The sequence below is a fragment of the Nothoprocta perdicaria genome, unplaced genomic scaffold (genome assembly GCF_003342845.1).
Source record: "Nothoprocta perdicaria isolate Ctin4 unplaced genomic scaffold, notPer1 scaffold_23, whole genome shotgun sequence".
Classification (NCBI taxonomy): domain Eukaryota; kingdom Metazoa; phylum Chordata; class Aves; order Tinamiformes; family Tinamidae; genus Nothoprocta; species Nothoprocta perdicaria.
The window spans coordinates 1,533,099-1,550,662 of NW_020455455.1; the positions used below are offsets into that span (position 1 = coordinate 1,533,099).

The 17,564-nt window shown below is 39.7% G+C and overlaps 1 protein-coding gene across 1 annotated transcript; it reads right to left on the reverse strand.

Moving 5' to 3' along the window:
- Window positions 1-6,784: 6,784 nt before the first annotated feature.
- On the reverse strand, window positions 6,785-12,799 carry STEAP1 (STEAP family member 1). Its single transcript, XM_026039469.1, has 4 exons — window positions 12,701-12,799; window positions 10,380-10,892; window positions 8,738-8,902; window positions 6,785-7,042 (listed from the first exon to the last, which is right to left on the reverse strand). Exons 1-4 carry the CDS (start codon window positions 12,791-12,793, stop codon window positions 6,785-6,787), a joined length of 1,029 nt encoding a protein of 342 aa, XP_025895254.1. The 5' UTR covers window positions 12,794-12,799.
- Window positions 12,800-17,564: the final 4,765 nt, after the last annotated feature.

The following is a 17,564-nucleotide window of genomic DNA, read 5'->3' on the forward strand; positions in this document are numbered from 1 at the left end:
TGAATAGTCCTGTCTTCCATCTCTCAGACTTTACATAGGCTCTCAGTTTTCTCCACTTCATATATGTGCCTTCACAGCATCTGGTTGCTATGTGTTTCCCATTCCCATTTAATCTATGGACTTCCTTTTCCCCATCACTCACATTTTCCACCATGAATCTTCCTTAAATATTCACATAAAGTCCCCTTCATATCAGATAGGTGCAAGAGGCCAATTACATTGAGGTGCTTCCAGGGAAGAACTTAGACATAATTAAGCAAGCACAGGATGTTAAGACTTGGCTAAAGGAAGCTGAGACAAGGTTTCATGACTAAGCTGCTGTCTTGTGACATGTAGTGTGCCAGACCAGGCAGTGCTAATGGAAAAAGAACTGCTAGCATTTCAGTGCCATTCCCCTGGCAAGTTTGTCCTGACAGAAGGTACACAGTAGAATGGAGTTCATTCCAAACAGTGAAAAAAGTGAACAATTCTTGGGCAGGTGTGTCCAGCAGAATCCAGATAGAGCTCTTTATAAGAATGCAGGGAACAAGCTTGACTGAATAGGTGATTAAAAATCCCATTGATTTCAGAATTTTGCTTCTGCAAGAACTACACAATGAGCATTAAATACTGTCAATAGAATAGAATAATTAGAAAAGAAAAAATTATTTGGAATCACTCTTATGAATATATTGCAATGCACCATCTAATTCTTCAGCTTCACTTGTTTCCTTATTTTATGCAAATGATGTTTGAGTGCTTCACTGTCTTAAATAAATGTTTCCCTTCATTTAGTATAACATACTGTACAGTTTACCAGGAAGTAATACAGGCCAAGTCTGTTCCAATTTAAACACTTTCTATTTCAAGATAAATCAATTTGTTTAGAATCTTATAAAATGTTGAGCAATATCCAGAAATAATATGTTTTTTATCCCTAATAAAACTGCATGGCTACATCTTAAGAGAATGATTYTATYGGGTCACAGAGCCAATTATAAACTTGCTGGTCTTCATACTTTTCAATAGTATGCGAATAGATTTCCTCAGAAATGCCTCAAATGGCATTGCAGGGCTGAAGAAATTGCAAGGATTGACTTCCAGCTCTTCAGACACCTTCCTGTCATTCATCTGCCATTTGACCCACCTGCCTAAGAAGAATTTTTATGTCCTACGATCTTGATGCTGTTTCATTCAACTTGTTTTCACCATCTACTTCAGTTTTTCTTTTAATGTCTATTGGGATCACTTACTCTTTCATCACAATTTTTGCTTACAATCTTTTTCACTTTGTAATGGATTATCCAACTGTTCTCTTCTTTCTCCTTCTGTGTTAATATCTCTTCATGTATCCGCATAGCCCTAACCTTCCTTTTCTCCATCCTACTCTTTTGTCTGTCACTAGTTATTTGGGAGTAAATTGTTTACATTCTTCATATCATTGTGACTATGCTAACTCTATGGAAGTTTGCAAGGACAAGAGGAAGCCATTAGCATTTCTTTTGATGAGTGCAATCAAACAACTCTTAGACTGCTAAACCATTGCACCTTGAGGTGTCCTGCAATTGGCTCAGCTTATTTTCCATTTAGATTCCTTTTTTTTTCTTYTGTTTATACATTTCCTATTACAATACTTAGCATATTTTTGAATCAATTAGATGCATTAATGGTATATGCATTGTGCATATACCAACTGCAACTGTGCAGTTGGACAGACAAAACAGAAATTACAGAATCACAGAATGATTAAGGCTGGATGGGACCTCTACAGATCATCTAATCCAAACCATCTACTCCAGCAGTGACACCTACAGCACAGGCAGAGTTGSATCCAGGCGGGTTTGGAAGATCTCCAGAGAAGGAGACTTCACAGCCTCTTTGGGCAGCCTGTGCCAGGACTCTGTCACCCTCACTGTGAAGTTCTTCCTCACATGCAGATGGAACTTCCCGTGTTTSAGCTTGTACCCATTACCCCTTGCCCTATTGTTGGCCACCACCGAGATGAGCTTGGCCACATCCTTCCGACATTCTCCCCTCAGGTTCTTATAAATATTGATCAGATCTCTCAGTCTTCTYGTCTCGATGCTAAACAAGCCCAGCTCTCTTAGTTGTTCAGCCCATTTATCACCACCCTCTGAGCTCTGCCATCCAGCCAGTTCTCAATCCACCTCACTGTCCACTCATCTAAGCCACAATTCCAGACCTTTCCTATGGGGATTGTTATGGGAGACTGTGTTGAAATGCCATCTCACTGAATGTGAGACTCACAACATCAGAAAAAAAAGGCAGACRAAATTTTACAGAAGAGTCTTGTTGCCCTCCCTGCTGCAAGTCCAGTATTTCTCAGCATTTCCAGTATTAGATACATTCTGCAATATATATTCGCTCAGAAATTTATTTTTTAGCAGAACACATCTAACAATTCGAAACATAAAGACTACACATCAGTTCAAATTACAAGCTTGACTGTCTGGTTCAAAAAAAAAATCCTTACACTCCCTTCACTCTTTATTTTTAATACTTATCCAAAAAGTTGAGATTTGTGGACCAAATACTTCTTTCAGGGTTCAGTGATAGTATTCCATTGGTTCCAGAGCAACTACATATCTTCAACCAAGTAAAGGACATACATAAACATATTTTACCAATGTACCTTACTGCAAAGATGAAATATAAATTAAAAATTAAAGAAAAAAGAAAAAAGAAAAAAAAAACTTTCTGTTGCATCCTCTTTTTTGGAAATAATTTGGAAGTAATTCTGTTTTTGTGTGTGTGTTTTCTTTTTTTTTAGTCTGATTCGATGACTGGTTTTATTTATTTGAAAATCTTTGAAAAGTTTTTATGCATACTTATTAACTTAACTACACCACACCCATTCAGAGGGATTTTGCCATGTGATTCAATGACTTACCAGAAGAAATCATTTTGCCATCAGCAACAGAACAGGTTGATGGGATCAAGAAATTCTGGYCTTCTATTGAGGAAGATCAGTGCCACTGATCAGCCATTAACAGACAAACAGACTTCAAAGTGATCAGAGCACATTACACTTTCTAAGGGTGGATTCAGCATGTTTTCAGCATTCCATCTTTGTTTCGTGTTTTGTTCTTCTACCCAACTTATTTTATGTCAGTGTAAGAAAATCCGCTAAAAAAATTATTCTGAAGGTCAAAAAAGGTTAACATAACATTTTGTGTTATCAAGGGATAATAACAGAAACTGTGGATGTAGTGGGGAAAAAAAAGGGAAGACATGAGATCATCTTCTCTACAAATGAAGCCAAACAGTTCCACAGTTATGTTGAGGTCAGACAGTTTTGTATGTTTTGGTGATAATTTCTAGAACACATTTTTTGTCYACTGATTCATGGAAAACTAAGAGCCTGACAAATAAACCAAGCAATAAAACATTCCCGCTACTGAAATAGGATGTAGCATTTTGAATTTTAGAATCTCTTATAGAGCTCTGCCAAGAAAACTATTCAAGTGTTGCTCTATGTGTAGCAGTAGGAGCAAAAAAATTCATCTTATTCTAAGTAGTATTTTCAGTGACCATACTATACTGGAAATGGGACCAAATTTTTAATGAACAAAACAGGAATGCTTCATGGTGAAGGAAAAAATAGATACATATCATTAAATCATTTTTTCATCCAGTTTTGGAATGGGCCTTAACCTTGCATTTGACCATCTAATCCACAAACATACCTACTTGCAAGMTAATTTTGGAAAACAGGAAATTAGTTATTTTGGAAGAATATAAATTATTGCTCCAATTTCCTGCATTTATAACCTTGTCAACAGAAAACACGAGTTTGTTGATACAGATCATTCTCAACGGGAGTCATGAATGTTAGAACACATAACATCTATTACCACCAGTAAAAATTCAGATTTAAAACCTTCTTACCTCAGCAGGACTGCGCAGTTTAAGCTGCTTTAAGTTAAATTACCTTTTCATGCCACTGCTTTTCCTGACCTTTGTGCTTGTTTATTGTGTGGCTGTCAGGTGAATCAGACCATCTGAATCATTCTGTTCCCTGGATTACTTGTCAATTGGATCAAATCCCTTGCTCTGATTAACTTCACAGCTTTAAACACTTGTGTTAGCAGAACTGAAAGAACAGAAAACAGTGGAGAAGGAAAAGGGCTGCTTACACTATATGTTGTTGTCAATAGGAATTTATATCCAACACCCASTGTGGACCTGGCTCGAGCTTCCTGGCATTGGTCATTGGTACCACTTCCTCAGAACAGTATTCTGGAATTTGGCTACCCCAGGTAAACCCAACATAAGATTCCTTAGATCTCTTCAGTGGTTAAAGAGTCTCTATCCAAAGTTTCAATTATCTGTATCTCTGTATTTAAGTATCTCTGACTTAAAAACATCAAGGGCATGTAACACATGAATGAAACACTTTGCAGCCTTCTTAAAGCACTGCAAAAACACACCAGAGTGATGGTTTCCTATGAAAATATGCCCGTGCTTCCTTCCCTTCCTCAAGGCCTTCATCATTTTGGGGCTTCGGACAGTGCTTTCAGAGATCCTGGATCTATCACCAAAGCATTTCATAGCTAGCTCTGTCTTCTGTTCCTAACATCTCCTCTGGCTGCTAGAATATGTGGTCTGGCACTAAAATGGCTTCTACTCCTTTCAATACATTCCACTATGAAAGTGTCCTTTTTGCTCCTCACATCTCTGTCTTCTTCCCTTTGGAGACTCCAGGCCATTGCAACCAGCATGGGGAGAGTGGCTCCCTTTCATTAAAGTCAGTCTGTTGCTTGTACCAATGGCTCCRCTTGATTCTCTTGCTCCTTTTTATCCTTACACAGGCCTGGATGTGAATGACACAGTGGTCTACACACTTACACACACTGAAGCATTTAATGATGCATGATTTAATAAAAATAATCAGTATTATATAAATCAATGTCCCGAACTGGCACATTTATTTTTTTCTATGCATCATAATAATGTATATTAATACACTGAATTTTGAAATGGCTACATAAGCATAAATTAAAAGACAAAAATGCAGACATTTTGCTTTTGGCTGAACTAAATCATATATGTTACAAAAGGAGAAATAAAATACTGTCAACATCATTTTCTTTTGTAGTCCTTTATAGGCCTTCACCTTTATAGGACCTTCATAGGACATCACTCCTTCTGCATTATAATTGGATGTCTAAGACCTTGAACCTACTGTTGCAACTGGAAATTGCTACTGCTCCAGCAGTTGGGAACTGCTTAAGTTACTTCAAAGTTAAGTAGTTTGCTTAAGCATTAGAAAGCAGTGAAGACACTTGATATGAGGCCTCAAATTCTGGCCCTAACAATGAACAGTTCTTTCTAAAGGAATGACAGCAAAGAAACAAAAAACCAAGAACAACTTCTATGTTGCAATAATCACAACCAGGGAAAAAAATACAAAAGTGTAGTACGTATCTCTGTTGGTCTGCTATTTATGCTCAAAATCCACCAATATACAAAAGGATCATTAACTCCGAATCATCAGCTCCACTTATGACATATTTTTTTGTGCATAGTTTTCCTGTTTCTGTTTTAATATCAGAATCATTACCAATTACAATTCAAATACYCCCAGCAATAGTCGATATCATCATTCCTTATCCTATTCAACTTATGTAGGGAAACTGGCAATAAGATGTTTCTGATTTTGAATGAAAATTGTATCTACTGCATATTTAAAAAGGGATGCTAACAAACTCATTATTCATTTCAAATATTCAGTCAGACTAAGGCAACAAAGTTTTGTTAGGTTACACTACAATTTTAGTGAAAGTGAATGCATTCAGAAGTGATTTTACATGAAAATCCTATGAAATCTAAGTCAAGTCYCAAATGTTTATTTTTTTATGGTTTTCTACTAGTCATATAATTGTGCTGGCCCTCGAATAAGCAGTAACATCCCACTACTATCCCACAGGAGCAATTTGTGTGAATAAAGTTTAGCACATGTCAAGGGCTGCAGGCTTAGGTCAAAAGCATGGAAAATTTCCAGCATCAGAAACAAAAGAATGTATTCATGGGAAAAAAAAAATAAGTGTGTGAGGAGGAGAGGGAAATGGTTTATAGTTTTAAGTGTAGTAAACAGAGACACACACAGTCTGTAAGACAGAAGTATTGTAAAATATAGATTGGAACCTAGTAACTATGTTTTTAGACTAGTCCCAAATCTCAAAAGATATTTATGCTGTAAAGGTCTCTAGAATTCTACTCCTTGATTGCCTTAAGTTCAATACCTGGTGGGCACACAACACGGCTGCTGTCTTGCCCATGGGCTAAGGTCCCCCTTTAACAGATGAAACGTGTGGGATGCAGGGTGTATCAGGAGGATAAAAACCTAGTTGCTTTCTCATTATAATACGGAGACGTAACCAGAGGACAAACACGGCTGTGGGAAGACGAAAAGCATTCCTCAGCTCTCCATTGTAGCCATTTATTTACTTTCTGTGGTCATCTGGAACAGTGATTTATGATTGCTTTTGCTTACAACTGAAATAGTATTGAGCAAATGAAGCACTTGGATTGAAAAGCAGGAGAATCGGGAGAAAAGAAAACAAATATCAGAGTGTCTAATAATTTAAACTGTAAAATGAACTTTTCTACTGCCTGCCTCAGCAAGAGTCTAAGTAACATCAAATAGCGCATATGCCTGAAGCAGAAATGAAAAGTATGAAAATAAAAATCTAAGCAAAATATGAAAACAGAGCTGGCAAGTGAGGATTTCACAGACCTAAGCCTATTTACATGCAGGAGACAAGAAATGTCCACATTTTTTTTACAATCTGGAAGTCATGTTGGTTTGATTGGTTTGTGTGTTAGCTTCCCAGCCAGACCTGATCTTTTGTATCCTCCTCCTAAAACATGGGAGGAGCAGTATGCATTTACAGAGCAGGACTAGGATAGGAAGAAAAACTGCTACCATAAATGAAGGTGGTGTGTACCAGATAAATTGGTTAACATCAACCCACTTATTCCAAGCAAACACCAACGCGTGAACTGTGCATAGCAGCAGAGCTGAATATCCCATCTTGCTCTGAAAAGAGAAAGAAATGTTACTTATTTTTTTCCAAGCTTAGCAAAACATTTCTCTGTTAAGCAAATAGAGAAACCAGGAAGGGCCTCAGCAAACAGACTGAAGTCAAAAAAAAAGAGAACATTGGCTTTGAATTAAATCCCAGGCCTATAATTCAAGATTCTAGTTCTATCCCTCTATGCCACCACAAGCAAAGAAAGGTGAAGCACATTTTTCTACTATTGCTACAATACTGAGCTAACATACACAAGAAGAAAAAATGGATCAGTTCCTGATATCAGGAAAATGTATCAGCAGATATATGTCTAGTAACAGGACAAAAAACAAACAAACAAAAGAACTACACAACCATAGGAGAAAAAAAAAATCCTTCATTCTTCCACTTACAGTGATAGATCTGGTTTAAGATATTTACAAAGTTAAGGAGTAAAAGAAAGGAGAGTAGGCTCCTAGAGGAGCCAGTAAATATGAGTTTCTTATGGATATAGTAGTCTTGATATGGTTAAAAAATGTATTGATCATCAGTCAGGTACTGCCCTTCCAAGTGCTAACCATCAAATTTACAGAATCTGATTTTCAAGTATAAAAGTTACTTGTTAAAAAAAAACTAATCCAGCATACTAGTACTACTCTTTGGGGTTTCTTCTTCTTCTCATACTAATTTAATACTGAAAGCAATCATACATTAGGAAACTCCTTCCTAAACCTGCTGATTTATAGTCTCTCTAGCGCTGACAAATTCTTCATATAGTGAACAGAATCCCAAATCTTTAATTGTCAGAAGACATATTTCACATCTACTTTTCAAATTCAGACTATGTTTTCAAATGTCAGACAATTGGTAGGTCATTTAACTTTCAGCTTTTGGCAGTCAAGGACCTAATTCACCACTTGCATAACTCTAGTATGACTATAATAATGTCAGTAGATCCACCCCTGTCCACCCCAATTCATATTGCTTTTGATAGAGGAGAACTAAGGTCAAAATATACTTAAGTGAACAAAAAGAGCACATCTGTAGCAAACTCAGGACCAGTTGGATTTGATTAAGTGTCTATTTAGAGATATCTCCTCACGATATGCCATTTTTTGAAGGGGCTATCAAGATGAAAGGGTTGTGAAGATAACAYTGCAGATGGAAATTCTATGCATGTATTAATGGATAGGATTTTTCTCACGAACTTTCCTGCTGCCTGTTACTGCTCAGGCAGTAATGAACAGCCAAAATGCCTCAAAGGGAGCAAGAAGTAGTTTTCTTTATGGATTCCCATGTTGTACAGGAATAGCCCCAGCTAGTCCTAGTCTACCTACATCACCTCCTCCAATGGGACACAGGACATTCCTGAAACGTATAAAATGCCCAGAGGTTGACCAAAATGCCTCCAACACTAGAGATCTTGGACTAATAGGTCCTGAAGGGGCAAATGCTCCTGGTCACCAGAGCAGGAGCTAGAAATGATTTAGAGTTGTCCTTCCTATTTTATACTAAGAACCTGAGGCCCAGTCCTCTTTTTCCTCCAAATAAATAACAAATTAAATGCACATTTCTTATAAAGCAGCTGACAAAATGTATTAAGTAAATTTTTAGATTGGTTTCATTAACTCCTCTTACTTTCAACTTCTCATGAACTTAGCTGATAATACACACTCCACAGATGAGGACTGATGACATGCAAACATGACATTTATGCGTACCTGGATGTAGTGGAACTCTCTCCAGGTCAATGAGTGACTGACAGACGGAATTGATGTTATTGCCAATAACGCCAGCAAAGCAAGTCCCAGAATTCCTAGAGACACATAAATTTCCATTCTCCAAACATCATGTTCAATCCAAGCATTTTCTTTTTTTTGTTGGACCTGCCACAAGAACACTACATTTAAAATAATAGACAAGCATACCTAGAGGATTCTGTGAAATACAGATATTTTCACAATAAACATTAGGAAACAACCCAAAGAACATTTTTGTTTACTTGTTTGAATGTCCCTGATTGTAACATATTTTTTTTTCTGATTTTTTTCCACCAGCAGGCAAAGGAGGGCTTTTGAGTGAGAAGAATTTACAGAATTCATCAGTGTCTTGGCCCAGAGGAGACTTGTTCTGGGGCTTGTTATCCTGCCTTCACAGCAGGAGAAATCTTATTCTTTGACAAAAGAAAAAATCCATCTATGGCTAAATACCTTATCTGGCAGATTATAACAACAGGAAATATATTAACAGCACTATTTTAAGGAGCTAATTCAGCAGGCATTCCTCTATGTTATCGTGCCAGGACAGTCATTTAGCTCTACTTTTTTTTTTTTTCTCCAAAACAACACCTTTGCACATTCAGCTGCACTGAATACAATGGCAGGTCTAGACGAAAAGGATGTGAATTTAATTATATAGTGTCAAGGTTTCTCGTATTTACAACAACTTACAACAGTCTTTTGAGGCTACTAGTGCCCACCATAGTGTGGTATGCTCCAGACATGATAATTTCTTGATCTGCACTCAAAGACTGGAATCTCAAGGAAATTTCTAGTCAGATCAGATCAGGTCAGATAACTGATTTGCAGATTTTTCACCAGTTAGTTTTGACCATTTACAGAATTCCTAAGAGGCTAATAACATCCTACTTCCTGTGCTGTAATAAAAATGTACATTTGCTATTTATACCTTATACCTTATACCTTATATATTTACACCTTACACTGGAATATTGCTTATTCTGGAATACTCATGGCAGTCAAGGTGGCATGCGATTACTAGGAACTCTTTAGTCATCTTAGATCTTAAGAATGCTTTGCAAGCACATGACTCAGAAATATGATGGAAAGTCTATGTTTTAACAAGTTAGAGTACATTAGCCAAACTCTTACAGCGTTCAGCAGAGTTCATATCACTGGCAAATGCAAATTATTGTGATTTATGTCAACCCTCCCTCATTGCTGGCTAAATCACTTGACAAAGAAGTATAAAAGGGGTACACGCAGCAATGTTTGTGGACAGATTCTACTGGTGCAGAGAGGATTAATCTACCCTAAGTTTACAGTGCACCAAGGACTTAAATGTTCCTGTGAGGCAAATATAATTACAGACATTTTACAGTAAGCAAGAACACCCCAATGAAGCAAGTGACTTATTTAATGCAAACTGGCACAGCTGTGATAACTCTTGATTCCCCACTGCAAGCCTTAACAACTAGTGCTAGAGCCTGAGCAGGGCTGTGGGAGCTGCTTGGAAGTCAAATGAAGACTATGAAAACAGCTTGGCCTCCATCCAGGTTTGCCTGGATTAACAAAACAGGATTCTCTCAATGCAGAAGTGCTGGCATTTGCGAGCCCATCATACCTGCTGGAATGCCCAGTTCAGCAGCTTGTATCTGTATGATCTTCTCATTGGATAGCATAGGCTATAGCAGGCGTGCATTGTGGCGAAGAAGAAACTGAKAAGTCCAAATTGTTTTCTTGACAACATCCATCTATCCAGCCACTGGGGAAACCTTTTGTACTTGGTGCCAAAGTACAGCTGGAAACCAGCAGCTAATATTCCTGGTAAGTATACCAGTGCTAAGAGGGTAATTGAAACCACTGGTAGAACTTTGTTTATTACGAGAATTGGTATTTTATAGAAAGCATTTTCTTTTCTGGTTATAAAAGGATATATGACGTCTCTCAGAGATGTGTAAATGAACATTAAGAATGAGATCACAGATGCTATCTTCATTGGCAGGTGCCAATTGGGGAATAGATCCTGCTCGCAGTGCTGTTCTGGGGAGTATTCAAACTCACCAAAATGGTGTGCTTGATGTACACTAAAAAGTGCAGCTGCTTCTGGTATATTGGTGACTTGCATATCCACGTTCTGCAAAGGACAGAAAGTAAACTCCAAGTTTGTTTAAAACAAGATTAAAGACTACAGTAATCACTACCATGGTGTTTGCACAGAACATTATTGAAACTGTGTACCCAAGCAAATACCTGCTATTAAAGACAAGGTAGATTGAAAATATAGTTTCACACAGCACGASCATTGGCTGAGCAAGTAAATTTAAGTGTAGATTTCTCATTCTCCATTCATTATCTGCTGAGATTTGAGAACAGGTTTTCATTCCAGGAAGTTAACCCCACCATGAGAGAAGATTACATGATGGGAAGATACAGTTGCAGCTTATGTTATGTGCTACAGATTTCAGGAGTTCAGATACAGACTTAATAATGTAACCCAAATAATATGCATGACAACAGACTCTAGAGACATAACAATGCAATATTTCAGTCAGCTCGTGGTATTTTAATGACACTGATTTCTGGGAGTAGGGATGTAAGTAGAAATGTTTGGGATCCACCATGTTGGACCAGACGTGCATGTTTCGKCTCCAGCTTCAATTTCCACTTTCTTCTTCCTTCTGCCCCAAATCTAACAGTCTCCTCACTTAAAATAAAACATGTGAAACTTCGTCACTTTAGTTTAAAAAGATTAATTTTCTGCTGCAAGGAAGACATTGTTTGATTTTAGCTTCACAGAAGACCTTAGCAAAATTCTAAGTGAAGCTAGCACAAAATTTTAGTGTAATGTTATAAACTGTTTATACTAAGAAAATACATTTAAAGATTGTCCTGTAGTTACAACTTCTGGAAGAGGTACCTGAGCTGTATACATAGAAAATAAAAATGTGTCCCAACAAAAGAACATTTCAGTTGATGCAGTAGACAGCTGCTTGTGGGTGAAGAACTGAGAAATGATAAATTAAATACTAAATATGTAATCATTTAATATTTCACCAAAATATAAGCAGAAAAACATATTAGCTGAACTAAAGCCTCAACTAAAAAGCTAATGTGGCCCATGTCTAGATCTCCAGAAGGAGGAGTGCCGCTATTAGGTTTGAAGATAATTGCTCATAGCATGAAAGCTGTGAATTGACACCCTGCTGGGGTATCGTGCTCACTAGGATTTTATAGCTAAATAGCTAATATATGTTTATCTGATGATAAAAACACATCCATGAAGCAGTGAGTGTGTAGCTTAAGAAAATCTTATGCTCTAGCCCCTGAAAAATGGGAGAGTGTCATCTATACATTAAAGACAGAATCTGAGATAAACTATAGCCACTGAGTTTCATCTCTGAACAGAGTTTAACCTGGTGGTTCCACTTTCTTGAAATGATAGCTGGTAAAAAAGCCTAATTCTGCATTCTAATCTGCGCAATTGTTCACATCAGAATAGGAAGTAGTTGCTTGAACTACTTTGCATCAGCAGCTGCAAATACAAACTCTTTTGGAGATGTTCTTTTGGACTTTGGTTTTGTGTGGAAAACTTAATAAATGTCATCTAGCATTTCCAAAGATGATTACTGTAAAGATAAAACTTATGGCCCTGTACAAAAATTATTACGTGGAGCTTCACATATGGTAGAATGCAAGTGGGTCCTTCATGTAGCTTTTAACTGGCTCAAACTTTGTGTACTTTTTTTAGCAGGGACTATGATTAAATAGAATGAACTGTTCCTTATCTTTTTCTCTCTCTCTGTCAATATTGTGACAGGACTTAAGAAGTATTGATGATATGTCAGTGTTTAGAGAAACACATTTTTTTTTTTCTGGACAAAATTGTATGAAAGACAGCAATACTCTGCATGACATATGAACTGCTTTTTACAGAAACATTACCAAGTTGCTAAGATTTCCTGTATTTCTTCTTGGCTTGATGCTTTGAGCTGTGTTCGGATCAATAGTACAATTATCACCTTCCCTCTTCTCCATTGCGGAAACTCCCTGAAAAACAAACACAGGATGTAAAGCAGGTTTTGAAATGCACTACTGGAACTTTGGGGCCTGTTTTCCCTCAGAATATTTTGCTTCCCCTCCTCCACCCATTTGCCATAGAAGTTACCATGACCTGGAGAACAGAAAGCCTGTCCTTGCAGAAGAGAGCACAAGAGCTCAGCTCTAAGTAAATCAGAGACGAAGACAGGATATGAATCAACTGAACAAAATCATTGATGAAAAAACAGTATTTAAGCTAGATGTCCAGGTCCGTAATAATTTTTGAGACAACTTTCCAATAAAATAGCAGGTAAAATGTTATAAAGGCGTATTTTCATTATTTCATTAAAGACTCTCATGAACTTGTGTCTATCATGGCAAGGGACTAGACTTGATGATGCAAGAAACCCATTCCAATTTGTTGTTCCCAGTATGTTTTAATGTCAGTCTTCTGAATAATCAGTCTGTCTTTAGAATGTTTCTACCCTTTTAAAACTCCAGAAACTCCAGAAAACTCCAGTTGCAGCTTCATTCACTCTCTTCCAAGCTGCACTGCCAATAGTCACTGTTTATAAATCACAAGATGCAACAAAATTGGTTCTTACCTATGAAAAGCCTGGAGAAAGCAGCAGAGAGGAAAAAAAAAAAAAAAAGAACAGATTTAAACAGGAAACAAAAAAGAAGAGAGTAAATGAAAGAGCACGCTGCAACCCCAGAGCTCCTGTGCGTGCATCACTTTGTCATGCACAGCATGAAAAGATGCACTAACCCCCTATCTCTGGAAGCTCAAGGTCTCATACTAAAATATAACTTGCTGTGGATACCTTCATTAAGTCTAGGCAGCTTCTTACTACAGCCATCCCATGGCTAAGTTTTGATCACTTCATATCCATGCAACCTAGGAGAAATCGTATTGACAAACTGGCATTTGACACTTGTCTGTTTCTGCCTTAAACTGCATCTGGCTCTTGCAATAGTTTGTCTGACAGACTTGTACTTTCTAGTATGAGGATTTATTTTCTGCCAGGCAATCAGACTTCTGGCACCTAAGTTTTCTTCTCCTAAATATTTCTTTTCTCGTTTTTTCCTGTCCTCCTAGCATAGGTTATGCCTTTGGGCATAACCTTTCAGCTAAGTATTGCAGAGTTAAGGTCAACAAGAGCTGCTCTCTGAAGGTCAGGCTGTTAACCCTTTGCTGTGCCAGCCAATGGCCCTCCACATTTATACACAGGTTTGTATGTCCTGTACACAAGAAAGCATGAGCTGATGAAGGTAGAGGTTCTAGTGATTTTATCACAAGCTTCATGATATCAAGGATATCTCTCAGGATAACGTGAGTTCTAAAGATTTTAAACAGCTTGCAGCACATATCTTTACTGCCTTACATTTCTCTGTACTGATCTCAGTTAAACTTTCAGTTGTTACAATCTATCTGAGTTTACAGAGCAATCGTGTTATCTTCAGAGCGGCTTTTTTTCAGCTTCCATACTTTACAGCATCCTTCTAATGCACCTTTGTGGACACAACTGTACTTGCGTGTCCAAAAGCATATTCTAGATTGGGAAGCTCTGTGTGGAAACACTGATTAACTCACCTGATTTGCATGCTACTATCACTCAATTTGGAAATGAGGAATTTAGTAATAAACTCCAGGTAAAGGTTTGTATTGATAAGGATGCATAAATCTAATGATATAAACCCCTTCCCCCGAAAACCTATCAGCCAGAATGCCAGCTGCTGCTTCAAAAGACACTTTCAGTGGTTCTTTGAGGAAAGAGCAATGTTTAACACTTTGTTAAATACACTCTTAGTGGTTTATACTGCAGGAGACAAAAAGGAAAGAGAAAATGGAAAGATGATGTTAATGAATGCTAGTGCTCTCCCAGGGAAATAAGGGTTACACATGTGCAACTATGCACAAGGGAATATAGGTGCTGACCTACAACAGTACACAGCTTCTTGATCCAGGGGTAGCATAAAAAATTATTTCTTTGGGTACACCCAATAACAGGACTCTTATATTACCATTTTTTCCACACCTATGAGCTCTTGGGAGGAAAAAAAGTTATCTGCAGTATTTCCCTCTTGAGAATACATCTGAAAAACAAATTAAGAGTCTTGTGTGAGACAGATAAAACCCAATCAGTTTTGGTCCTCTGTAAGTCATCGAAGTTACAGAAGAAAGCAGCAGTGGCACTGCCCCTCTGCAGGACATTGTTCCTCCAGCTACATCTGCGAAGCAGAGCGGAGCAYGTTCTGCTGCAGAAAGCCACGTTTCAGATGCTGGGAGTCACTCATGACTTTTKTAAGACAGAAACTGCCTCCTTGTACTGTTGAGCCGATGGAGAACCAAAGGCCTTGCTCTGGGGAAGCATCTCTGGAAGTCGATGAGAGGGTTCCTCAGGAAAGCCTTCAGAAGCCCTGAGGCTGCACTGAGTGAGCAGAGCAGACAGAGTAACCGGGATACACAGCGATAGTGCACTGGAACAGCCCGGGATAGCGGCTTCACTGCTAAACTGCAACGTGAAACTTTTCAGTCTAAGCGTGCAGCTTTGGCTGCACCCGCTGCACTGTGCGGGAAACTGCAGACATAAGTAACTCTCCCTGCTCCTCTGCTTATCCAGCTCTTTAATATTTAAAAAAAAAAAAAAAAAAAAAAAAAAAGCTGAACTTTGCGGAAAGCCTAATAGAAAACCGGTAGATTGGGCATAGGGGAGTGTGGATCGGTGCCTTCCCGCGGCCAGAGCGCGCCGCGGGACCACCCGGTCCCGGACGGGCAGCAGCTCGGGGAGCGGGGAGGTCCCGCGCTCCAGGGAACTCCGCGCTCCAGGGAGCTCCGCGCTCCAGGGAGCCCCGTCTCGCGCCGCCCCGTCCGGGCGCTCCCCCATCTCGGCGGCACCGGCGGCTGCCGGGCACCCGGCGGGCCCCGGCCCGGCCCGGCGCGCCCCGGTTAGTGCCCCCGGAGCGGGGCGACCGGCCGAGTCTCCCCGTCCCGCGCCCGCCCCGCACCTGAGCGCGGCGGCCCGGCCCGCGGCGCGGGCGCGTTACCCGCCCCGGCCACTCACCGCGGCCAGCGCCTCCCGTGTTCTGTGCCGTGCCGAGCCGCGCTCTGCCGTGCCGAGTCGTGCCGAGCCGAGCCGTGTCGTGCCGCCTCTGATGGGAGCTTGGCGCTGCCGCGGCCCCCTCGGCTGCCCCCTGCAAATCCCCACCCAGGAAACGAGCTGCTCAGCCGCTTCTTCCTCCCCGGCCGCTTCTGCCACGCTAGTCCCTCCCCCGCTCTTCTCCCCGGCGAGGAGCCCGGCCAAACCGGGCCGAACCTCGGGCAGGCAGCGCCCCGGCGCCGCTCCGGCCTCGGGCAGGTCGCACCGCGCCGGGAGCCCCGGCGCGCGGCGGCTGCACCCGCCGCGCCGCCACCGCGCCCCCTCTCTGTCCTTCCTTCCTGACAATATATATACATGTACATATATGTGTATTCTTTTTTTTTCTTTCTGACTTGGTGTTTGACAGACATTGTCTCCAAACTGAATGATGCATCTGTCAGAAAACGAGGAGGATGCCTTAGAAGGGACAAAAGAGCAATTGCTCTTCTTGTGTTAAAGCTTTATTTTTTTTTCTATATAGTTGCTCTTGTTACAGATTTCATCTGTGTTCTGTATGAAATGAAAGCAGTTTCCCTCATGCTTTCCATTATTTTTCCTTTTTATTTTTTTTCCACAATGCACTAATGCACAATGCTAACTTTTGTATACTCTCACTCTTTTTTTTTTTTTTTTTTTTTTTTTTTTTTTTTTTTGAATCCCATTTGGTTTCCCTCTCTCCTCCTTTTTTTGCACCATTTCATTTGTTGCTTAGTCTCCAGTCACCAGCATCAGCAGGGTGACACCTCGCGGCCAGAGCGCCGTCGCTCTCAGAGCAGCACCCACGGACCGTAACGGAGAGAGGCTTGAACAAGCGCCTGTAGTCTTATGCTAGGGCCTAAAAACAACATTTCGTTCCACGCCAAGTGCATTCAAAACTCGAGTTTTTTACTCGAGTAAAGCTCGGACATCTCTAGTGTATTAGTCTGGTGTTATTGGCAGTAAGTTTGTTGACAAAAAGTAGTTCTAGACGTCGAGCTATTTCAACATCTGGATATCTTGTCCTAATTTAAGACTTAATTTTTAATTTTTTTTTTTAATAGCTCAAGAGTGACTAGGCTTCTGAAAAAACCTCCTCAGAAGACAAAATCGAAATAAACTGCAARGGAAAGAGATGGGCATTAGGGCATTAAGCAGCTGGCAGGCTGCTCTGCACAGTTACCGCTGAGTTGCTCTGGCTCTTCTCTGCATCATGAGTGCCTGTCTGTGAATAAACATGGCAAACTCATTTTACATGGGTGCAGGCAAGTGGAAGCACATTCAAATGCTAGGGAAAACTTTGTTTTCATGGCTACCCCCAGGCTTTGCTTTCAGCTCATCCAAAGCACCAATTGCAATAGAGCAGTTACTGGAAAGTAAACTACATGACAGTCATCGCTCAGACTTATATCTAGATGATAGTGCAGCATGCTGACAAATTTTAATGGCAACTTATGCAAATGCTATGCAAGAAGTGTGAGACATAGTAGGAAGCATAACAGGAATCAGAAGCTGATTCAAAATGAGGTAATTTTTCTTGGCGTGTGTGGAATGAGGAAGATTTCACTCACAGAAAATTATAGTTGTGCAAGATTTGGCTGTCTCTGAACATTTAGAAGAGTGTTAGTGTTTCTAAACTAGCAAAAGCTGAG